Source organism: Schistocerca serialis, chromosome 4 (assembly GCF_023864345.2).
Source record: "Schistocerca serialis cubense isolate TAMUIC-IGC-003099 chromosome 4, iqSchSeri2.2, whole genome shotgun sequence".
Classification (NCBI taxonomy): Eukaryota; Metazoa; Arthropoda; class Insecta; order Orthoptera; family Acrididae; genus Schistocerca; species Schistocerca serialis.
Window position 1 is genome coordinate 681,102,645 of NC_064641.1, and position 15,581 is coordinate 681,118,225.

At 43.6% G+C, this 15,581-nt stretch overlaps 1 protein-coding gene across 1 annotated transcript in view; it reads right to left on the reverse strand.

Annotated features, from left to right (window-relative positions):
• The window catches only part of LOC126474684 (facilitated trehalose transporter Tret1-like), an 81,654-nt gene that overhangs the window by 15,631 nt on the left and 50,442 nt on the right, over positions 1-15,581 (reverse strand). Inside the window, exon 5 of the mRNA XM_050102163.1 lies at positions 2,595-2,854. Within this exon, the coding sequence (XP_049958120.1) occupies positions 2,595-2,854 (260 nt within the window). The remainder of the gene's footprint in view (positions 1-2,594; positions 2,855-15,581) is intronic.

Below are 15,581 nucleotides of genomic sequence, written 5' to 3' on the forward strand. Positions count from 1 at the left end.
TAGTAAAAGGAAAGTACGAGGGTGAATGTGCACCGCCATAAAGAAATTAAACGTTCATTCGCAAGAATTAGGAGAAAACTACATCTGTAAACCAAAATACTTTGAGGATGTAAATGATGAAGAAATAGCAAATTTTATAAGAAAATTTAATGGTTTGGAAGACTAGAATGGACAATAATTGCGTCTGACAGGCCTCATTACAATACCCGAGGTTCACAGAAGGCGAACAAGGAAGGACGAAGATGAAGCACACCTTCCAGAGTATAATTTGAAGTACAACGCAAGAGCGAAATGTGACGACGTTATACGATAAGTTGTTAAATGCAGAAAAGCGTTCATGGCATAACAACAAAGTGATGATTGATGAAAGTTTAGAAATGTATGAAGTTGTACAAGTTTCCTCGTGATGAAAGGTGTAAATATGGCCGTAGGCCATGGAAAATTAAGGAAGAAGTAGAAAAGGCAGTTTATGATCACACTGATCTACTTAAAGGTAGATCACAGCATTACAGCAATGAAAAGACCAAGAATTTTTACCTTCTAGAGGAACTTTCGGGGAATAAAGTGTACGAAATATTCCAGGACAAATATCCAAAACTTGACCTTTCATATGAAACGCTTAGAACAGTACTCAGCACGAAATTTAATATAGCTATTGGCATGCAAGGAGTGGTACATACTCACCCTGTGATAAATACACTGATGAGATGAAATTCTGAATGCAAGATTATCTGAAAATTTGGATTTATGACGCGAAAAAACTAAGCCTTGGTATAAACTGCTAAGATCACCAGTGACCACATGATACACAAAGTCAAAGATAAAACATTTTATTCCAGAAACAGAAATGCTCGTTTAAGAAGCCGAAATTCTAATGATACCGAGACAAATTGCATGGACTACCGCAAAACTTTATGGTTATCAGGTACTACAGTAAGTACTAATGACATCTACTACAAAAGGCAAATGCCTATTTACTTTTTCAATATTCATCAGCTTCAAAGTGCAAGTTCAGTGTTCTATACTTGCACTTAAGATACTGGAAGAAAAGCGCCGAATGAAGTTGTTTCCTTTTTAAATCACCTTGTAATAAAATTATTGAGCAGGGAATTCAAACACTTTTAAGTTTTTTGTGATTCGTGTTCAGGTCAGAATAAGAATAACTGTTCTATGTTAATTGCCTAGTGAATGAACTAAATATTTTCCCTCTTGGGGGATCTTTTTATGTAGTACGATAAGCGTATCGGGGTAATTAACATAAAGCAGTAGCAGAAGTTCCAGTGGACTGGGTGCGGATCATTGATTGAAGCCCTATGTAAACCTAAACCATTTTATGCTGCGCTGGTCAGTCAGGATTTGAAAGAAAACTGGGAATCATTTATAAAGAAAGAATATTTGAAAAAATGCTGAAAAGACCCTTTCAGAGCGGTAATCAACACAAAAAACACAGCTCTGCCTCATTCAGTATCGTGAAAATTTATAATGGAGTTTGGATTTCATAGATGGTGAGCGCTTCACAGTGACTTCAGGAGCAGCTGGCTAGAGAATATGATTACATAACGTGGTAAAATTTGAAAATATTATAAAATATTATTTAGAATATTTTTATAATAATAGTAATAATCATTTGTCTTTGCAAGTCCTCTAACAATATCGAAAGAAAAGTGTCAGGACCTCTAGATTTTGAAGGAATATTAAGGACAAGAGGAAGAGAGTTTTACACAAACCTTTTACACTAGGCTTACAATTACATATTGGGACAAAGTGATATTTTACTTTATTCTCATTACCACTTTATTACATGGCGTTAAAACATCAAAGACAAATTATTTAAAAAGAACTATCTTTATTGTTTCAAACATCGTATTTCATTACAAAATATTCTTACAGCTAATGTTTAAGAAAAAGTACACTTTTACTTGCAATATCTTCTATTCCGCTACATACAAGTGGCGCATTCGTCTTTTTTTACGCATGACTTTACTTTAAATATTACGCCAATAAAACTACTATTTTAATATTTAAGTTATCAGTTTATATTAACTTTAATGCATATAACCATCCTTCCAAACAACTTAAGTATTTATTAATTTTATCCATTAGTGCTCTTGAATTTCTCTTTCAACCTTTACTATTTCTGTCTTGAAAAACTTGTTCATGTAGGCAAAGCAATCTTTTTCTGGGCTCTTGATATGTTACAAAATTAAGGAATACCTTTTATGATGCTAGAGAGAGCTGCATAAGGTAAAACCTGTAGGGAAGACAGAGACTGGAATATATCAAACTGAGGACTGCAGGTGTTAAATCATACAGGGAGATGAAAAAGTTGGTACAGCAGAGGAAGTCGTAGCATCAGCAGCAAACGAGTCACAAGACTGACAACGATAAAACCGTAAGGTACTATCTGCGATGAAAATATGCTGTTCATATGGAGACGGAACTTTGGGCTAGCCCGAGAAATTCATTCGAATGCAACACAGTTGACCAGAATATTGTGATAAGGCCATGAAAGCCTACATTTTACTAACGTGAATGGTTAACACGAAACACAATGTGGATGATCCGTTACATAGTACGGTGAAAAGCCTGCTTACCTCGGTCATCTCAGCGAGGTCAGCATTGATATCGGCGTTGGCGCCACCACGCAGCCACCGCAGCGCCACCGTCGCGTTCTCCGTCTTGTCCTGGCTCAGCAGGAATATCGGCGACTCCGGCACGAAGAAGAAAAGCACGAAGAATAAGATGGGCGGGATGGAGCACAGCAGCGACAGCCACATCAGATTCGACCATTTACCCACCACGTAAACATACAGGATGCCTGCAGGTGGTCCACAACATGTAGCCCTCCACCCATCTTCATCAGAATACCACACTTATCTTATTATAAGGCACAGCTTTAATTTTTCCTACATAATACCACCTTTCCTACGGAGGAACTATTTTACTTTCAGAAACGTCTGTTGGTTTTATTTACCTTACTGTGAGAGGACCCGTTAAAGAATGGAGAGGACATATACCAATTATGAAAACGTGAGCCCATGCCTTTTACTGATTTCTGCCTTACTGCTATGGTATTCCTGCAAAAAATGTTTTCTCTTCTATACGTGGCTGTTCATCTATAGTACTATGTCGTTTCAAAACATTATTTGACGTAGTTACAAAAAATTTCAAAAAGTTGTTAACCAGTAGGCCCTAAATATAAAACTCTGACCAGATGCTCATATATATATATATATATATATATATATATATATATATATATATATATATATATATATGGTGTTACAAAAAGGTAAGACTAAACTTTCAGGAAACATACCTCACACACAAAGAAAGAAAATATCTTATGTGGACATGTGTCCAGAAACGCTTACTTTCCATGTTAGAGCTCATTTTATTACTTCTCATCAAATCACATTAATCATGGAATGGAAACACACGGCAACAGAACGTACCAGCGTGACTTCAAACACTTCGTTACAGGAAATGTTCAAAATGTCCTCCGTTAGCGAGGATACATGCATCCACCATCCGTCGCATGGAATCCCTGATGCGCTGATGCAGCCCTGGAGAATGGCGTATTGTATCACAGTCGTCCATAATACGAGCACGTAGAGTCTCTACATTTGGTACCGGGGTTGCGTAAACAAGAGCTTTCAAATACCCCCATTAATAAAAGTCAAGAGGGTTGAGGTCAGGAGAGCGTGGAGGCCATGGAATTGGTCCGCCTCCACCAATCCATCGGTCACCGAATCTGTTGTTGAGAAGCGTACGAACACTTCGACTGAAATGTGCAGGAGCTCCATCGTGCATGAACCACATGTTGTGTCGTACTTGTAAAGGCACATGTTCTAACAGCACAGGTAGAGTATCTCGTGTGAAATCATGATAACGTGCTCCATTGAGCGTAGGTGGAAGAACATGGGGCCCAATCAAGACATCACCAACAATGTCTGCCCAAACGTTCACAGAAAATCTGAGTTGATGACGTGATTGCACAATTGCGTGCGGATTCTCGTCAGCTCACACATGTTGATTGTGAAAATTAACATTTTGATCACGTTGGAATCAAGCATCATCCGTAAAGAGAACATGAGCTCTAACATGGAAATTATGCGTTTCCGGACACATGTCTACATAACATCTTTTCCTTATTTGTGTGTGAGGAAAGTTTCCTGAAAGTTTAGCCGTACCTTTTTGTAACACCCTGAATATATATATATATATATATATATATATATATATATATATATATATATATATATATATATGGTGGTCCTTTAATCGTGACCGGGCCAAATATCTCACAAAATAAGCGTCAAACGAAAAATCTACAACAACAAAAAAACTGCAAATAACGGGGAAAACAGAGGTGCTATGGTTGGCCCGCTAGATGACACTGCTATAGGTCAACCGCATATCAACCGCGTTTTTTAAATAGGAACCCCCATTTTTTATTACATATTCGTGTAGTACGTAAATAAATATGAATATTTTAGTTGGACCACTTTTTTCGCTTTGTGATAGATGGCGCCACAAACATATGGCTTACAATTTTAGAGGAACAGCTGGTAACAGGAAGGTTTTTTAAATTAAAATACAGAACGTAGGTACGTTTGAACATTTTATGTCGGTTGTTCCAATGTGATACATGTTACTTTGTGAACTTATCATTTCCGAGGACGCATGCTGTTACAGCGTGATTACCTGTAAATACCACATTAATGCAATAAATGCTCAAAATGATATCCGTCAACCTCAATGCATTTGGCAATACGTGTAACGACAATCCTCTCAACAGCGAGTAGTTCGCCTTCCGTAATGTTCGCACATGCATTGACAATGCATTGACGCATGTTGTCAGGCGTTGTCTGTGGATCACGATAGCAAATATCCTTCAACTTTCCCCACAGTAAGAAATCCAGGGACGTCAGATCCGGTGAACGTGCGGGCCATGGTATGGTGCTTCGACGACTAATCCACCTGTCATGAAATTGCTATTCAGTACCGCTTCAACCGCACGCGAGCTAATATGCGGGCATCCATCATGTTGGAAGTACATTGCCATTCTGCCAGGCAGTGAAACATCTTGTAGTAACAGCAGTAGAACATTACGTACGAAATCAGCATACATTGCACCATTTAGATTGCCATCGATAAAATGGGGGCCAATTATCCTTCCTCCCATAATGCCACACCATACAATAACACGCCAAGTTCGCTGATGTTCCACTTGACGCAGCCATCGTGGATTTTCCGTTGCCCAATAGTGCATATTATGCCGGTTTACGTTACCGCTGTTGGTGAATGAAGCTTCGTCGCTAAATAGAACGCGTGCAAAAAATCTGTCATCGTCTCGTAATTTCTCTTGTGCCCAGTGGCAGAACTGTACACAACGTTCAAAGTCGTCGCCATGTAATTCCTGGTGCGTAGAAATATGGTACGGGTGCAATCGATGTTGATGTAGCATTCTCAACACCGACGTTTCTGAGATTCCCGATTCTCGCGCAATTTGTCTGCTACTGATGTGCGGATTAGCCGCGAAAGCAGTTAAAACACCTACTTGGGCGTCATCATTTGTTTCAGTTCATAGTTGACGTTTCACATGTGGCTGAACACATCCTGTTTCCTTAAATAACGTAACTATCCAGCGAGCGGTCCGGACACTTGGATGAAGTCGTCCAGGATACCGAGCAGCATAAGCAGCATACATAGCACACATTGATCACAATAGCCATACATCAACACGATATCGACCTTTTCCGCAATTGGTAAACGGTCCATTTTAACACGGGTAATGTATCACAAAGCAAATACCGTCTGCACTGGCGGAATGTTACGTGATACAACGTACTTCTACGTTTGTGACTATTACAGCGCCATCTATCACAAAACGAAAAAAGTGGTCGAACTAAAACATTCATATTTCTTTACGTACTACAGGAATATGTAATAAAAATGGGGGTTCCTATTTTAAAAAACGCAGTTGATATCCGTTTGACCTATGGCAGCGCCATCTAGCCGGCTAACCATAGCGCCATATGGTTTCCCCCTTCAAGCTAGACGAGTTTCGTTCTTTGTAGTTTCTTCGTTTGATGCTTATTTCGTGAGATATTTGGCCCGGTCACTATCAATGGACCACCCTGTATTATATATATCAAAAAAAGGTTTGCATCATCCCAGTTCCCAGAACTCCCGAAGATAGACATTGACTGTGGATATTATATCACTTACAAAGTCCCTTCGACTGTTCAGAGATGTCACTAAACGACGTAAACAACCATGCATGAGGAGCGCCTATAAGACGGAGGGGGTCAGACAGCCGATCATTTTGAATCATTCCACCAGGAAGGAGGTACACGGCTCGTGTTGTCTGTAGTTCAACTATGCCTATCCAGTGAATACCCCGGTTTGATCGTGTCTGCTTTGTTACTTTGTGCCAGGAGGGGCAACCAAAGCGATGTTTTTCGGACATGGGGGAGATACAGAGAGACATGCCTAGCTCAGGCCGCCCAAGGGCTACTACAGCAGTGGATGACCACTACCTACGGATTATGGCTCGGAGAAACCCTGACGGCAACGCCATCATGTTGAAAACTGCTTTTCATGCAGCCACAGGACGTCGTATTACGACTCAAACTGTGCGCAATAGGTTGCATAATGCGCAACTTCACTCCTGACGTCCATGGAGAAGTTCGTCTTTGAAAACCACAACACCAGCGTGGTACACATGGGTCCAGCAACATACCGAATGGACCGCTTAGGATTGCCATCACGTTCTCTTCACCGATGAGTGTCACATACACCTTCAACCAGACAATCGTCGGAGCCGTGTTTGGAGGCAACCCGGTCAGGCTGAACGCCTTAGACTCACTGTCCAGCGAGTGCAGGAGGTGGAGGTTTCCTGATGTCTTCGTGTGGCATTATGTTGGGCCAACGTACGCCGCTGGTGGTCATGGAAAGCGCCGTAACGGCTGTACGATACGGGAGTGTCATCCTCCGACCGATAGCGCAACCATATCGGCAGCATATTGGCGAGGCATTCGTCTTCATGGACGATAATTCGCGCTCCATCGTGCACATTTTGTGAATGACTTCCTTCAGGATAAAGACATCGCTGGACTAGAGTGGCCAGTATGTTCACCAGACGTGAACCCTATCGAACATGCTTGGGAAAGACTGAAAAGGGCTGTTTATGTACGACGTGACCCACCAACGACACTGAGGGATCTACGCTATATCGTCGTTGAGGAGAGGGACAATCTAGACCAACAGTGCCTTGATGAACTTGTGGACAGTATGCCACGACGAATACAGGCATACATAAATAGGTGTTAGAGGTACCGGTATGTACAGTAAACTGGACCACCACCTCTGTAGGTCACGCTGTATGGAGGTACAACATGCAATGCGTGGTTTTCATGAGCAATGAAATGGGCGGAAATGATGTTTATGTTGATCTCTATTTCAGTTTTCAGTACAAGTTCCGGAACTCTCGGAACCGAGGTGATGCAAAACTTTATGTACACTACTGGCCATTAAAATTGTTCACCACGAAGATGTGCTACAGAAGCGAAATTTAACCGACAGGAAGAAGATGCTGTGATATGCGAATGCTTGGCTTTTCAGAGCATTTCAGAGCATTTACACAAGGTTGGCGCCGGTGGCGACACCTACAACGTGCTGACATGAGGAAAGTTTCCAACCGATTTCTCATACACAAACAGCAGTTGACGGCGTTGCCTGGTGAAACGTTGTTGTGATGCCTCGTGTAAGGAGGAGAAATGCGTACCATCACGTTTCCGACTTTGATAAAGGTCGGATTGTAGCCTATCGCGATTGCAGTTTATCGTATCGCGACATTGCTGCTCGCGTTGGTCGAGATCCAATAACTGTTGTCAGAATATGGAATCGGTGGGTTCAAGAGGATAATACGGAACGCTGTGATGGATTCCAACGGCCTCGTAACACTAGCAGTCGAGATGACAGGCATCTTAGCCACATGGTTGTAACGGTTCGTGCACCCACGTCTCGATCCCTGTGTCAACAGAGGGGACGTTTGCAAGACAACAACCATCTGCACGAACAGTTCGACGACGTTTGCAGCAGCGTGGACTATCAGCTCGGAGACCATGGCTGCGGTTACCCTTGACGCTGCATCACAGACAGGAGCGCCTGCGATGGTGTACTCAACGACGAACCTGGATGCACAAATGGCAAAACGTCATTTTTTCATATGAATCCAGGTTCTGTTTACAGCATCATGACGGTCGCATCCGTGTTTGGCGACATCACGGTGAACGCACGTTGGAAGCGTGTATTCGTCATCGCCATATTGGCGTATCACCCGGCGTGATGTTATGGGGTGCCATTGGTTACACGTCTCGGTCACCTCCTGTTCGAATTGACGGCACTTTGAACAGTGGACGTTACATTTCAGATGTGTTACGACCCGTGGCTCTAGCCTTCATTCGGCTCCCCGAAACCCTACATTTCAGCAGGATAATGCACGACGGCATGTTGCAGGTCCTGTACGGGCCTTTCTGGATGCAGAAAATGTTCGACTGATGCCCTGGCCAGCACATTCTCCAGATCTCTCACCAACTGAAAACGTCTGGTCAATGGTGGCCGAGCAACTGGCTCGTCACAATACGCCAGTCACTACTCTAGATGAACTGTGGTATAGTGTTGAAGCTGCATGTACAGCTGTACCTGTACACGCCATTCAAGCTTTGACTCAATGCCCAGGCGTATCACGGCCGTTATTACGGCCAGAGGTGGCTGTTCTGAGTACTGATTTCTCAGGATCTGTGCTCCCAAATTGCGTGAAAGTGTAATTATATGTCAATTCTAGTATAATATATTTGTCCAATGAATACCCGTTTATCATCTGCATTTCTTCTTGGTGTAGCAATTTTAATGGCCAGTAGTGTATATATATACTGACAGAAAAACACCAAAAAGTAATTAATGTAGAATAATGAAATTTCGAGAATACATTTAAGTGTGTAACACTGCAAGATCGCCACGCAGACACTCATGCATAATGTACTTTTGTACAGGGGCTGGATATCAGTTTGTGGTATGGAGCTCATTGCATGTTGCATTTCGTCGGTCAGTAGACTAACAGTTAATTCCGTTTGTGGGTGACGCTGAAGTTGTCGTTGGATGATGTCCCATATGTGCTCGATTTGCTGATAGATCTGGTAATGGAGCAAGCCAAGGCAACATGATGACACTCTGTAGAGAATGTTTGGTTACAGAAGGGGTATGTGAGCGAGCGGAATGCTGTTGGAAAATACCCCGCTGAAGTGCTGTTCATGAATGGCATCGCAACTAGTCGAATCAGCAGACTGACGTACAAATTTTCAGCCAGAGTGTGTGTGATATCACGAGAGTGCTCCTGCTGTCATACGAAATCGGATCCTAGACCGTAAGTCCAGGCGCAGGTCCAGTGTGCCTAGAACGGAGACAGGTTGGTTGCAGTCCCTCAGCTGGCCTCCTTTTAACCAACGCGCGACCATCACTGGCACCGAGGACAGCTGCTTTCACCAGAAAACACAACAGACCTCGACCCCCTGCCCTCTAATGAGCTACCGTTTAACACCATTGAAGTCATAAATGAAGGTGGTTTGGGGTTAGTGGAAAGCACGCTATACAGGGTGTTACAAAAAGGTACGGCTAAACTTTCAGGAAACATACCTCACACACAAAGAAAGAAAATATGTTATGTGAACATGTGTCCAGAAACGCTTACTTTCCATGTTAGAGCTCATTTTATTACTTCTCTTCAAATCACATTAATCATGGAATGGAAACACACGGCAACAGAACGTACCAGCGTGACTTCAAACACTTTGTTACAGGAAATGTTCAAAATGTTCTCCGTTACCGAGGATACATGCATCCATCCTCCGTCACATGGAATCCCTGCTGCGCTGATGCAGCCCTGGAGAATGGCGTATTGTATCACAGCCGTCCACAATACGAGCACGAAGAGTCTCTACATTTGGTACCGGGGTTGCGTAAACAAGAGCTTTCAAATGCCCCCATAAATGAAAGTCAAGAGGGTTGGGGTCAGGAGAGCGTAGAGGTCATGGAATTAGTCCGCCTCTACCAATCCATCAGTCGCCGAATCTGTTGTTGAGAAGCGTACGAACACTTCGACTGAAATGTGCAGGAGCTCCATCGTGCATGAACCACATGTTGTGTCGTACTTGTAAAGGCACATGTTCTAGCAGCACAGGTAGAGTATCCCGTATGAAATCGTGATAACGTGCTCCATTGAGCGTAGGTGGAGGAACATGGGGCCCAACCAAGACATCACGAACAATGCCTCTCCAAACGTTCATAGAAAATCTGTGTTGATAACGTGATTGCACAATTGCGTGCGGATTCTCGTCAGTCCACACATGTTGATTGTGAAAATTAACATTTTGATCACGTTGGAATGAAGCCTCATCCATAAAGAGAAAATGAGCTCTAACATGGAAATTAAGCGTTTCCGAACACATGTCAACATAACATCTTTTCCTTATTTGTGTGTGAGGAAAGTTTCCTGAAAGTTTGGCCGTTTTTTTTAACACCCTGAATATATATATATATATATATATGGTGGTCCTTTAATCGTGACCGGGCCAAATATCTCACAAAATATGCGTCAAACGAAAAAACTACAAAAAAAAAAACTACAAAGAACGAAACTTGTCCAGCTTGAACGGGGAAAACAGAGGCGCTATGGTTGACCCGCTAGATGACACTGCCATAGGTCAAACGCATATCAACCGCGTTTTTTAAATAGGAACCCATATTTTTTATTACATATTCGTGTAGTACGTAAATAAATATGAATGTTTTAGTTGGACCACTTTTTTCGCTTTGTGATAGATGGAGCCACAAACATATGGCTTACAATTTTAGAGGAACAGCTGGTAACAGGAAGGTTTTTTAAATTAAAATACAGAACGTAGGTACGTTTGAGCATTTTATGTCGGTTGTTCCAATGTGATACATGTTACTTTGCGAACTTATCATTTCTGAGGACGCATGCTGTTACAGCGTGATTACCTTATATATCACATTAATGCAATAAATGCTCAAAATGATATCCGTCAACCTCAATGCATTTGGCAATACGTGTAACGACTTTCCTCTCAACAGCGAGTAGTTCGCCTTCCGTAATGTTCGCACATGCATTGACAATGCGCTGACGCATGTTGTCAGGCGTTGTCTGTGGATCACGATAGCAAATATCCCTCAACTTTCCCCACAGTAAGAAATTCGGGGACGTCAGATCCGGTGAATGTGCGGGCCATGGTATGGTGCTTCGACGACCAATCCACCTGTCATGAAATTGCTATTCAGTACCGCTTCAACCGCACGCGAGCTACACTCCTGGAAATTGAAATAAGAACACCGTGAATTCATTGTCCCAGGAAGGGGAAACTTTATTGACACATTCCTGGGGTCAGATACATCACATGATCACACTGACAGAACCACAGGCACATAGACACAGGCAACAGAGCATGCACAATGTCGGCACTAGTACAGTGTATATCCACCTTTCGCAGCAATGCAGGCTGCTATTCTCCCATGGAGACGATCGTAGAGATGCTGGATGTAGTCCTGTGGAACGGCTTGCCATGCCATTTCCACCTGGCACCTCAGTTGGACCAGCGTTCGTGCTGGACGTGCAGACCGCGTGAGACGACGCTTCATCCAGTCCCAAACATGCTCAATGGGGGACAGATCCGGAGATCTTGCTGGCCAGGGTAGTTGACTTACACCTTCTAGAGCACGTTGGGTGGCACGGGATACATGCGGACGTGCATTGTCCTGTTGGAACAGCAAGTTCCCTTGCCGGTCTAGGAATGGTAGAACGATGGGTTCGATGACGGTTTGGATGTACCGTGCACTATTCAGTGTCCCCTCGACTATCACCAGTGGTGTACGGCCAGTGTAGGAGATCGCTCCCCACACCATGATGCCGGGTGTTGGCCCTGTGTGCCTCGGTCGTATGCAGTCCTGATTGTGGCGCTCACCTGCACGGCGCCAAACACGCATAAGACCATCATTGGCACCAAGGCAGAAGCGACTCTCATCGCTGAAGACGACACGTCTCTATTCGTCCCTCCATTCACGCCTGTTGCGACACCACTGGAGGCGGGCTGCACGATGTTGGGCCGTGAGCGGAAGACGGCCTAACGGTGTGCGGGACCGTAGCCCAGCTTCATGGAGACGGTTGCGAATGGTCCTCACCGATACCCCAGGAGCAACAGTGTCCCTAATTTGCTGGGAAGTGGCGGTGCGGTCCCCTACGGCACTGCGTAGGATCCTACGGTCTTGGCGTGCATCCGTGTGTCGCTGCGGTCCGGTCCCAGGTCGACGGGCACGTGCACCTTCCGCCGACCACTGGCGACAACATCGATGTACTGTGGAGACCTCACGCCCCACGTGTTGAGCAATTCGGCGGTACGTCCACCCGGCCTCCCGCATGCCCACTATACGCCCTCGCTCAAAGTCCGTCAACTGCACATACGGTTCACGTCCACGCTGTCGCGGTATGCTACCAGTGTTAAAAACTGCGATGGAGCTCCGTATGCCACGGCAAACTGGCTGACACTGACGGCGGCTGTGCACAAATGCTGCGCAGCTAGCGCCATTCGACGGCCAACACCGCGGTTCCTGGTGTGTCCGCTGTGCCGTGCGTGTGATCATTGCTTGTACAGCCCTCTCGCAGTGTCCGGAGCAAGTATGGTGGGTCTGACACACCGGTGTCAATGTGTTCTTTTTTCCATTTCCAGGAGTGTATGTACCGGGCATCCATCATGTTGGAAGTACATTGCCATTCTGTCTGGCAGTGAAACATCTTGTAGTAAGAGCAGTTGGAATGAAGCCTCATCCGTGAAGAGAATACTTGCACTGAAATGAGGATTGACACATTGTTGGATGAACCATTCGCAGAAGTGTACCCGTGGAGGCCAGTCAGGTGCTGATAGTGCCTGCACACGCTGTACATGGTACGGAACCAACTGGTTCTCCCGTAGCACTCTCCATACAGTGAAGTGGTCAACGTTACCTTGTACAGTAGCAACTTCTCAGACGCTGACATTAGGGTTATCGTCAACTGCACGAAGAATTGCCTCGTTCGTGGCAGGTGTCCTCGTCATTCTAGGTCATGGGCTGGAATGTTCCGTGCTCCCTAAGTCGCCGATCAATTGCTTCGAACGTCTTCCTGTCGGGACATCTTCGTTCTGGAAATCTGTCTCGATACAATGGTACCGCGCCACGGCTATTGCCCCGTGCTAATCCATACATCAAACGGGCATCTGCCAACTCCGCATTTGTAAACCTTGCACTGACTGCAAAACCACGTTCGTGATGGACACTAACCTGTTGATCCTACGTACTGATGTGCTTGATGCTAGTACTGTAGAGCAATGAGTCGCATGTCAACACAAGTATCGAAGTCAACATTTCCTTCCTTCAATTGGGCCAACTGGCGGTGAATCGAGGAAGTACAGTACATACTGACGAAACTAAAATGAGCTCTAACATGGAAATTAAGCGTTTCCGGACACATGTCCACATAACATCTTTTCTTTATTTGTGTGTGAGTAATGTTTCCTGAAAGTTTGGCCGAACGTTTTTGTAACACCCTGTAGATCATCTGGCTCGAAGCGATCCTTGAAGTAACCGATTTGTAACAATGCATTTTCTCAGTTTGGTGCCAACTACGGCTCAAATTGTTGCTACAGATGCATACAATGCGACAGAGCCATACACAGAACATGATGGTCTTTACTCTCGGTAATACCACGTGGCCGGCCAGAACCAGGCCTTTCTGTGACCGAACATTCTCGTGAACAACGCTGCCAGCAATCGTGTTTAGTGGCTACATTCCTACCAAGCCTTTCTGCAGTATCGCAGAAGGAACATCCATCTTCTTGTAGCCCTATTACACGACCTCGTTCAAACTCAGTGAAGTGTTGATAACAGCATCTTCTCGACTAATAGCAGTCCTCCACGTCCAGTCTCAAAGGTGACGAACGCTCATGACCATTACAGTCCGTATTTAAAGCAAACCTGATTTTCACGCTCATTTTGGCGCTACTAGCGCCAAATTTGAATTTCATCTTTAAGATGTAGAAACACTACTGCCAACTGTCCTTTATGTCATACAACTCCTTCTTGGTGTTGTGATTCTTTTTCCCGTTGGTGTATAAAGCGCAAGTGTCGTTAACAAAAATATCGAAAATTTCGGATGGACACAGACTACATATTTTTTAAATATATAGGGTAAATAAGTACATATGCAATACATGAAAGGCAAACGTTAATAGCAAAAATCTGGAAGTTTACTTGAAACTTTTACATGATACTTTAATAAACATCTGGATGGACATGGGAAATAAATCTTTTAATATATATATATATATGAAAGATTCACTTCCCATGTCCATATGTCCATCCAGATATTTATTAAAGTATCATGTATCACATATATACCGGGTGATCAAATTTATACTGACTTTTTGATCACCCAGTATACATAACATAGAAACAATATTAGCAAGAATCTCAAAAAGTTATTGACCGATTGACACGACATTTCATCAAGAACTCTTAAAGGTTTTATGCTAAAACCGACTGTGAAAAATAATACTGTGCTGCGAAAACGTGTGGTTTAACTTTCATTCTTGAAGTCAATTTTAACTACGATAGGAGGATATTTTAATCATTTGACGAATTGTTTCTCCCAAATATTCTTTATCCTTATACACGAAAACGTGTGGTTTAACTTTCCTTCTTGAAGTCAATTTTAACTACGATAGCAGGATATTTTAATCATTTGACGAATTGTTTCTCCCAAATATTCTTTATCCTTATACACAATGTGCTGTTTTGTTTTCTTCTTCACAGTTGGTTTTAACAGAAAACAGGAAAGTTATATTTATGGACCGCCAGCTTATGATCAGAATATTACTAAGGAATCAGTATCATCCGAAGCTTAAATCCTACCTGTTCATACATTAAAAAAAGTGTGTGAAATATTGTCGTGAAAGCTTCTCTCCTCACAGATACTGCAAGTGGGGCGATCTTTCTCATACCAACGGTCCCAACCGATGTAGCCCCCAATCAAAGCTTTGTCTGCAACAACAGAATATAAGGCTCGAGGACAGAGAGAGAGTGGGGGGGGGGGGGAGGGGGGGAGGAAGAGATGGACAGAGGGGGAAAGAGGATACAGGATACGAGCAGAGAGAGATGGGAGGAGGAGCACATGGTCAGGGAGAGGAGGGGAGAAGAAGATGGAAGTAGAGAGATGGGACAGGAGAAAATTGATAGGGGGAGGGTGAGGAGGGGGTGGACAGAGTGAAAGGGGGAGGAGCTAGATAGAGAGGGGGGGGAGAAGGAGATTGTGATGCATATCCAACTGCAATACATGTTTAGGAATTGCGAATCACTGCAGGGTTTACTAGTTCACTATAAATACGATGGCCACGCTGAGCTCTAAGTTATTCATGAACCATCTAACCCCTGAAGTTAAAATGATAGACGCCCAGATTAATCCTGGACAA